We start from the raw sequence: 10,461 nt of genomic DNA, 5'->3' as shown, positions 1-10,461 counted from the left end.
CTGTTAGAGGCTGAGTCAGACTCAGGGCCATAGTGCGGCTGGAAGGATTACGTAATTTGAAAAAAAAATCCAGTGACCGCATCGGGAATCGAACCCGCGACTCTCAGGGCCATAGTGCGGCTGGAAGGATTACGTAAATTGAAAAAAAAATCCAGTGACCGCATCGGGAATCGAACCCGCGACCTTCCATCTTGTAGAATAGTGCCTCAACTAACTACGCTAACTCGTACTCCCTGATGTTATATGTTATAGATTAAATGTTATGCTGAAAAATCTTATATCAACCATATAAATATTTTAAATTGGATTTTGTAGAAAATTATGTTGAGACCACTGCAAATATTTTTCACAAATACGAGTAGTTTACGAGGAGCCGGGATAGCTCAGTCGGTATAGTGACTGGCTACAGGCTGGACGACAGAGGAGGTCGGAGTTCGAGTCTGGTATGATCAAGAATTTTCTCTTCTCACGTAGTCCAGACGGGCTCTGGGGCCCACCCAGCCTCCCATTCAATGGATACTGGGGCCTTTTTACCCGGGGGTAAAGCGGCCGAGGCGTTAAGCTGACCATTTATCTCCAATTAGTGCTGAGGTCAGGAAAACGTGGGTCTACACAACCACTTCCCTATACGTCTTCATGGTGTAGTGCTTAATTATTTAAGCACAGGGACAACTTAGACGAGTAATTTACTGTGTTGTAGAATTGAGTAAAGGAAGGGTCCTAGCTCATTTTAAACCTACATTTACTGTGAGGGGACCTAATATTATTTCAATCAGCTCAATCAAAGTTGAAATTTATGTACTTGGTTACTGAAGTTCCCTTATACATTGCGATCGTTTGAGAGCTTGCCGCAAATTGTTCAGTCGCCCAGGCGTAGGAGTCGGATGCAGGAAGCTGTGAGACATGCGGGAAGCTCTCGGATGATCGCGCTGTATATGAACATGCAACTTGCAGCTACAGCGGAATTTTTTTAATTACACGATGGTCTGTCTTCTATAATTCGTTATGCCGTAAATTCAAACTTCCGGCAGTTGCTTTACTTTTTTTTTAATTGCTAGTAGGGTGGGACTAAGTCCCTTGTACTGCGGCCACTTCTGGCCTATTGTACCAGCCCCAGATGATAGGTGAGGGTGACTGTGGAGCAATTGGTGGAATGAAGATTGGTAGGGGAAACCGAAGTACTCGGAGAAAACCTACCCCAGCGCCACTTTGTCCACCACAAATTCCACTTGACCAGACCCGGGATCGAACCCGGCCCGCCGCGGTGGGAATCCAGCGACTAACCGCTTGAGCTATGGCGCGGCCCGTTGCTTTACTTTAGTAGTCCCTGTTACCTGAAGTCCCAGAACTTCTTGTCTGACGGTCTGAGGTCCACATGTTTTCTGGAGTACACATTTCCTCTGGCATTTCCCAACCACACGTCGTAACCACGGTCTGCTAGGAGATACGCTGTAACATGCGAAATGGAGGAATAACCCTAAGTTCTCAGCAGGGGACGAACATACACTTAAGGTGTTGGGCTCTCACGACAGTGAATGTGACGCCGTGTAGCCCGGTACATTTTCGTCAACGTTTCGCAGGAAACTAAATGCTTGCAAAATATCGGTGCAGTTGTAACGGACTACGCGGCTTTACCGAGAGCGTTCACGAAGCGGTAACACTCTACACTTGTATTCCATTCTGACTGAGGGTTTCCGTGGTTTGCCTCAGCCCTTCCAGTCAAATGCTGGGATAGAGCCTCGACCGCTTCCTTCCAGATCCCTTTCAATTCTTCGTTCCTCTCATCCTACTAATTGTTGCTATATAATCTAACCACTCAGAGCATCGTTAAATAACATCACCTTCCCCCACTACACCGTGTCACACTGCACATTGTACTCTTACTCTTCATATACTGAGGCTGTTTGAGAGCAGTGTACTGAGAAAAATAGTTGGACCTAAGCAGTAAGTAACAGGACGCTGGCGAAAATTAATATTACGCGGGGAACCATAATTGGCACGTGCACTCGTCGCCATAATATTACTAAAATGATCTGATCCAGATGGAGTGATCAATATAGCCATGTAGAGCATATGGGAGCCCTGAGAATTTAATAGAAAATTATGGTCGGAAAAACTGAAGGTAGGAAAATATTTGGAAGACATAGGCTGAAATCGTATGATAATATTGTCACGTGATTAAGTGTGACTATAGACAAGGTTTGGATTGGCAATTGGATTTATTGAACACCTTCAGGTCATAACTACAAATAACTATAACACTCTCATTCATGCACTCGTCTTCTCACTACAGCACATACTAAGTCTTCTTAGTTTGATTTCACCAGTCGTTTCCTGGTAACGGATCCTAACTGTACTCTGCTTACGTCCTAACTGGCTGGCGAATAGTTCACAGCTGACTAAACTCAGAGTCAGAGTTATTTTACGACTGGCGGTTTACCGACAAGCCCCTTGAGAATCACGACCAATATTTTTTTCTCGACTGAACACTTTCAGTCATAGTCCTTATGTAATATCCTCTCTCAGGAGACGATGGATCTATCGTTTACAATTGCTGCTGGTCCTCGCCAGTGCAGTCATTCTAAGGTCCGAGTCCCGCGGGACTCATGACCACATTTTGCTCTCCCAGATTCGAGACTCCCACAACCTGGAGTGCCAGGTCCCAGTATCTATATCCCCCAGGAACAGGTGGCTCAGTTGTACATCCAGGCACTGGGTTCCCTTTTTTTCGCCTCTCATGACTAGCAGGGCTACGGTAGAAGTATTCCACCCCCGCCTCCACACGGGATTTTTCATTAAACTGGCTCAGAGTCTTATGTTACGACCGACGGTCACTTGGCCAGTCTGTCTTCGAATAAAGTACCCATCTGGGGCTTAAGACTAGATCTTTATTACTGTCAGACATTTGCGGGTTTGTTGATGTGGGGGGGCTCTCTCTGACGAGATGACGGGTCTGTCTTTTGTATATGCTGCTGGTCCTCGCTAATGCAGTCATTCTCGGGTCTGAGTCCTGTGGGACTCGTGACCATATTTAACTATCTCAGATTCGAGATTTCCCTTTTCTTCCACTTACTAAATTCTAGACTTGTCCCGCTTATAACCCCTCGGCACGGACCGCGTAGAAAACACCGCTCCTCTATGTTGTAGTTCAATTGCCTTGGGAACATGATTATTTACGAAGCCGTTATTTAGCAACGGTTGCCCTACAAAGCCTATTTCGCGGTCGTTGTCTAGCAGCGCGCGCTTTTTGGGAGTCATTACTTAGCAATGGGTCTACATGCTACAATATTAAAACCGGTCACAAAGAAAAGGGGCGTGAGGGTGTAGACTGGGTTCTTCTGACTGAGAAATGTACAATTCATGGTCTCTTGTGAAATTTCAGATTCCATAATGTGAAGGGAGGAAGGAATTTTTCGACTAGCCTATGGACTCTCAAACTTTTTAGAGGAGGTCTGCTCCGTAGAGTTGGTTTTGTCACTGAAATCTCCGTAATCCATCAAGAAGCTATTGTGACGTTCATGGATATAACTTGTCTGATGCAGCCAGAGCCAAGTGAGACCATTTTGTCGGCATGCCCGAGTACAGTTCTCTATTGGGAGACAGTGACCTTTCAGTCGGTGACTTCCTTCATTGGTGTAAACGTCAAGTATTTTTTATAGTTTCTTGGGGTGGGGTGAGGCTGAGTCCACTTGGTACAGCGGCTACTGTTTGACCTATTGTATCAGCCCCTGATGATAAAAGAGTATTTCGCTTACCTAAGCCTTCGTCCGGACCGCTGATGACCCAGTCGGCGGAGCTGCACAGTAGACCGTGTTGCAATAGTACTGGCGATTTCTGAGCCACTCTTTTGCTGCTAGGGATGCGATGCAAGGTCAGAATGTAGCCATCGTCTGTGACCACAGTGTGACTCTCTGCAGGGTACCCATACTTCGCTATTAGCTCCGGCTGTGGACAGTGTTATTGAGCCCACAGATACAATTCGGGCCTTCCTCGGGGGGTGCAACATGTGCACTGACGCAGGGCGGCAGAAACGAGTTAGAAACACAATTTAGCTGTTGGTTGTAAAAAGCCCTTCTTCTGGGGGACAAACCGTGTAGTCCTTTGAAAGTCAACCGACGTTTCGGAGGAATATGTCATCCTTGTATTTGTTGCATTATAGTATGCGCATATCTAGGTCGTCTGACTATTAATTCCATCTATCGGGGACTAAGAGGAACTACGTTCTCGGTGAGTGCAGAACACACACATAGTCAATCATAACCCGTTTATTATAATAATAATAATAATAATAATAATAATAATAATAATAATAGTGTAAAAGCATATACGTTATGAACTTCTAAATGTGAAATAATTATAGATTTCCTGTTATACCTACAACTAGCCTGAATGCGTAGATGCCTGCAGCGAATATTTTTATGGTTCAGGGGCCATCGGGCAGTACCCGGACGACGAATATAACACTGCTCTTCTTATAACAATTGAGTTGCGACCGAAGCCAGTAGTTAGTCACCTAGTTCGATCTAATGCCGGTCTTAAGAATGCGTGCCTCTGCCTTTCTTCAGTTACGAGGGAGTCAGTAAATAGGTCTCAAATACGTAAAAGTAAAACAGCTGTAATGGATGTAATAGGCTTTCTATATGTATCACTAGGTAGCAGCACAGGCCAGTTTCATTTCAGGTTATGTAGGAGACGCTCTTGCGCATGTTCAGAGGCTGGTTTAAGCAGTGATAATCGCGACCGTGTTGTAAACTACCGAAGAGCAGCGTTTTCTTGTGTTTTTTTTTGTGGGCAAAGTGACTCAATGCAAAGGGTATTTATAAAAAAATACTTCCTATTTACAGTAGGAAGTGTTTGTCGCGTAGCGCGGTTCACAACTCGGTCGAGATATTCTCTCAAGGACGTCCTAAAGTCGCTGATGATGCCCGACCAGGTCGCCCTGTTGAGATTGTAACAGAAGCAACTGTGAAATGGGTAGAAGAGTTGATTCAAGTCGACAGGAGGATAATGATGAACAGCATAGCAACTGGACTAGAGTGTTCCTATGGTTTAGTATACAGCATAATGCATAATCATTTGAAGTTTCGGAAAGTGTGTGTACGGCGGGTGCCCAGAGAACTGAAAGATGGACAAAAAATGAAGAATCGAATGGGTCTGTCCTTGCAACATCTCTTACGGTATGCAGATGAAAGAGAAGATTGCTTAACAGGACTGTTACTGGGGACAAATCATGGCTGCATCATTACCATCCCTAATCAAAACGTGCTTTAGTGCAATGGAGATATCCCAGTTCACCTTCAGCCACAAAGTTTAAGATTACTCCTACCCCATCAGCTGGGTAGGTTACGCCTGTCATAGTTTGGGATTCTCAGGGAGTACTTTTAGCAGATTTTCAGAAGCGTGGTGAAAATGTGAATTCTGTATCGTACTGTGAAGTTCTGTTGAAACTTCGGGATGCAATTCGCAGGAAACTTCCAGGCAACTGGCAAGAGGTGTACTGCCTCATCATGGCAGTGCCAGCCCCCATACAGCCCGAGCAACCCAGGAGAGAATTCAGGAAATACATACAGTGGGAACTTCTGGAACATCCGCCTTACAGCCCGGACTTGGCCCCTAGTGACTTCCGTCTGTTTGGTCCGCTAAAAACCCGCCTTGGTGGAAAACGTTTCTCTGATGAGAGGTTGAAACGGAGGTACGAAAGCGGCTGAGACAACAGTCAAAAGACTTCTATGCAGCGGGTTTCGACTCACTGCTAAAGCAATGGGACAAGTGTATCAATGTCGGTGAAGGATATGTCGAGCAATAAATATGTCGCTCAGTTTTGAATATCACGTGTTTTACGTCTTATATCCATTTATAACCTATTTATTGACACTCCCTCGTAATTTTTCATGTAGAATAAAATAGAGCAATCTTACCGTCGTGAGACTCGTGTCAGGGTTGTAAGCCTTTTCTTGAATCACGCTTCTAGCCTCAGTCAAACAGACGGCTGCCGTGAGACAGATCGCCACAATCATCTGCCTTGTAGCCATGATTGTGTGTCCTGCTCCATACAGGCTTCCTGGCCTAATATACTCAATTTGCACTCCAGTCAAGAGGCTGCGAAATGAACTGATGCTCCCAACAGATAACATTCGATAGCAAAACAGATCGGAGATAAAAATACAAAGATTTGTAAGGAGAGAAGGACTTAAATGGGATGAAGGTAGAATATAGGAAAGAAAGGCAACAAGAGGTTCTGGGAAGAACTAGTCGCCTACTTTGCTTTCGCTGTAATTTGAATATTTGATACGATACGTAGAAAGAGAAATTATTTGGTATATATGTCTAATGAAGTCAGTAAAACAACACAGTTTAGGAGACCGCAGTGTTGGTATTACTGATGGGAGTGATTTGTGAAGTACACCGTTGAGATAGCCTCAGATGACATGATATATGTACCTAGTATTTTGACGATTGTTTCAGGCATTCCAGTAATACTAAATGTATTAGCTCAGCAATTTGAGAGACTGTAGCGATGGTATTACTAATGAGAGGGATTTATGAAGTACGTCATTGAGATGACATCAGGTGGCGTGATATACATATCAACTTTCATGACGATCGTTCAGGCATTTAAGTAATATTTTGGTTATTATCGCAAAAATTTGAGAGGCTGTAGTGTTGGTATTACTGATCGAAGAAGGTTATGAAGAACGACATTGAGATAGTCTCATCCGGCGTAATGTACTTACAAAGTTTCATGAAGATTAGTACAGGTGTTCAAGAAACAATAAGATTTTGTCTCATAAATTTGAGAAGCTATAATTTTGGTTTTACTGAAAGAATAGAATTATGAATTACTCCATTGAGATGGGCTCAGGTGTCTTGATATACGTACCAATTTTCTTAAAGGTTGGTCCAGCTATTCAAAACTGAATTGGGGATTCACATGCAGACATACAGACAAAAAGACGATCTCATAAGCCTACTTTTATTTTTTCAAAATGAGGAAAGTAGACAAAAAATAGGTATGAGAAGGGGCGACGGGAGGAAAACGAGGAAGGGAAACGAAATTAGAGGAAAAGCGAAACTGGTTTCTTAAGAAAATCTTGTGGTGAAGTGAACGCCAGCCCAAAGAGGCAGTTACAGAAATTTCGAAAAATATTTCTAGTCTAGTACCGTCAGTCAGTGACTGAAATAGCTGCAATGTGTCTTTGCTGTGCTTTAAGTCCTTTTAGTATGATAATTATTTCTATGTAAATACTTCAAGTGGTATTACTAATAAATTATTTTGCACAGTCTAATTATGGGACTCTCAAGTGAATTGAATTAGATAAGATAATCAGATTTATATAAATCTTAGCAAATGGATCGTTAGTAGATAAAGTGCTCCACCCGTATGATGAAATTTTCCATCCCACACTGATTTTCTTTGGGAAAAGTTGTTTTCCATCTAAGAAGTTCAATTTCGATGTGATTAGATTGCAGGGGGAAATTGTCACATTTATCAGCATTTTAAGAGGCAAATACTTATGTATTGAATGTCAGTTCAGAAACATTAATAGCTATAATGATTACTGTTACAGATTGTGCATTAGCTAACTGAACGCAGGACGTTTTGGTTATATTATATTTCAGCATCCTGTTGCATTGGGGCACAATTTTAAATTGTAAACTATTCCGCGTGCAATGCAACAAAGTCAGTCCTTTCTTACAAGACGCTAAAATGTATCTAATTCACTAAAAAGTGTTTGTTAAATATTTTTAAATGTCATTAATTATGTACATTCATGGACTTAGAGCCACTTCTAATCTGGATTCTCTCTCCGAACAAGGGAAGTGTTTACTTAAGAGACACCTCTAGTCCGGATTCTCTCTCCGCACAGGGGAAGTTTAGACTTAGAGCCACCTCTAGTCTGGTGTCTCTCTCCTCAGAGGGGAGGTGTGGACTTAGAGACACTTCTAGTCTGGATTTTCTCTCCCCACAGAGGGGAAGTGTGAACTTAGAGCTACCTCTAGTCTGGATTCTCTCTCCGAACAGGGGAAGTGTGGACTTAGAGCCACCTCTAGTCTGGATTTTCTCTCCGCAGAGGGGAAGTGTGAACTTAGAGACACCTCTAGTCTGGATTCTTCCTCCGCAGAGGTGAAGTGTGGACTTAGAGCCACAATTAAATAAAAAAGGAGAAGATCGTCATTTAGAAGTTATGAACGCTGTTTGAACGGAAATCAATATGTATTCCCGAGTTACGGGTCGCATACGGCCCGCGAGTGGTAAGTTGCGAATGCAACGTCTTATCTTATTTTTTAAAATTATTTTATGACGATGTCAGTGGCTAGACTAGTCCTACATATTGTCCAGTAATAGAATGATGCAAGAATTATGAATTCCAAAGCATCTGGAAGGAAACGGTCCTGCTCTACTCGAATAACTCTCGAAATATTTGAGGCTGAAAGAAACCATGGAAAAGTTCAGTCCGGATAGTCAGTATCCCGGACGAGATTCGATCCGAACACCTCAAGAATATGAGTTAAGAACATTGTCACTATGCCATCCTGTGTTTTAGAGGCTATCTANACCTCTAGTCTGGATTCTCTCTCCGCAGAGGGGAAGTGTGGACTTAAAGCCACAAGTAAATAAAAAAGGAGAAGATCGCCATTTAGAAGTTATGAACGCTGTTTGAACGGAAACCAATACGTATTCCCGAGTTACGGGTCGCATACGGCCCGCGAGTGGTAAGTTACGAATGCTACATCTTATCTTATTTTTTAAAATTATTTTACGACGATGTCAGTGGCTAGGCTAGTCCTACATATTGTCCAGTAATAGAATGATGCAAGAATTATGAATTCCAAAGCATCTGGAAGGAAACGGTCCTGCTCTACTCGAATAACTCTCGAAATATTTGAGGCTGAAAGAAACCATGGAAAAGTTCAGTCCGGATAGTCAGTATCCCGGACGAGATTCGATCCGAACACCTCAAGAATATGAGTTAAGAACATTGTCACTATGCCATCCTGTGTTTTAGAGGCTATCTACCGACATTTTCAAAGTTGAACCGCAGATGTACCAATAAATTATTTCACTAGATATTTTGTACGTTGAAGTGTGCATATACGATGTACATATTATTATGAGGAACTTCTGCGGTAGCGTAGTTGGTTGAGGCACTATGCTACAAGCCGGAAGGTCGCGGGTTCAAGTCCCGANGTCAGTTATCAGCTATGTTAATGAGTTAATTTTTTCCTTACTTTTAAACTCCGTAAAACAATCTTGAAACTTATCTGTTCCCACTTTCGACTAACAGTGCGTGGAAAGTTAATGTCTTCAAGGTCATATTTAGCCAAGTTCATAGGACTTTCGGCCGCTTAATTCGTTGCTATCCACCACCTCCCGAACGTAACAGAAATGATGAGCATGTCCTTAACGTTCCATAGTGGTTAGATGCAGGTCATCCGTATATTACTTAAATCGATTTAAGAGAGCTGGTTTCGTTTAGATTTTTGTATGGAATTCCCGAGTTTACAAGTCGCATGAGGCCCTCCAAGGGAACGTATTAAGTTTGGCTTTAGTTCAACATATATTTGAAGAGTATGAATAACAATTTCTGACTTTTATATATATATTACATATGCTATATTAAAGCGATGCCAAAGACGAACATGGTTCTTAATGGAAGATCAGCATTAATTTCGGACGCGTATGTACTTCCAGCACCGACCACAGCGGCCCCGCGGTCTAAGGCACGAACCGTCTTCGCTCTCTCGAACATTGGGATCTTGGGTTAGAATCCCACTCAAGGCATGGATGTTTGCGTCTATTCTGTGTTTGCATTGTCTTGTTTAGGTTGCGGCCTTGCGGCGGGCCGATCCCCCGTCCAAGGAGTCCTACCAACTGTCTAAGATAAGAAACTAAAGTGAAACGAAGCGTTTTACGAATGCCCTATTCTCCAGAGGGAGCAAGAAATNGGCCCTCCAAGGGAACGTATTAAGTTTGGCTTTAGTTCAACATATATTTGAACAGTATGAATAACAATTTCTGACTTTTATATATATTACATATGCTATATTAAAGAACATGGTTCTTAATGGAAGTTCAGCATTAATTTCCGACGCGTGCGTACTTCCAGCACCGACCACAGCGGCCCCGCGGTCTAAGGCACGAACCGTCTTCGCTCTCTCGAACATTGGGATCTTGGGTTAGAATCCCACTCAAGGCACGGATGTTTGCGTCTATTCTGTGTTTGCATTGTCTTGTTTAGGTTGCGGCCTTGCGACGGGCTGATCTCCCGTTCAAGGAGTCCTACCAACTGTCTAAGATAAGAAACTAAAGTGAAACGAAGCGTTTTACGAATGCCCTATGCTCCAGAGGGAGCAATAGATAGATAGATAGATAGATAGATAGATAGATAGATAGATAGATAGATAGATAGATAGGTAGATAGATAGACAGACAGACAGATGGATAGATAGAGAGATAGA

The 10,461-nt window shown here is 42.9% G+C and overlaps 1 protein-coding gene across 1 annotated transcript in view; it reads right to left on the bottom strand.

Moving 5' to 3' along the window:
- Nucleotides 1-6,069, bottom strand: part of LOC111864981 (lipase 3) — a 16,250-nt gene extending 10,181 nt beyond the window's left edge. Inside the window, exons 1-3 of the mRNA XM_023852641.2 lie at nt 5,919-6,069; nt 3,756-3,945; nt 1,335-1,449 (exon numbers count right to left, since the gene is read on the bottom strand). Of these exons, the coding sequence (XP_023708409.1) occupies nt 1,335-1,449; nt 3,756-3,945; nt 5,919-6,032 (419 nt within the window). The 5' untranslated portion in view covers nt 6,033-6,069. The remainder of the gene's footprint in view (nt 1-1,334; nt 1,450-3,755; nt 3,946-5,918) is intronic.
- Nucleotides 6,070-10,461: the final 4,392 nt, after the last annotated feature.

This window comes from Cryptotermes secundus, unplaced genomic scaffold (genome assembly GCF_002891405.2).
Source record: "Cryptotermes secundus unplaced genomic scaffold, Csec_1.0 scaffold209, whole genome shotgun sequence".
NCBI classification, from domain to species: Eukaryota; Metazoa; Arthropoda; class Insecta; order Blattodea; family Kalotermitidae; genus Cryptotermes; species Cryptotermes secundus.
This window is presented reverse-complemented; position numbering and strand designations above follow the sequence as displayed.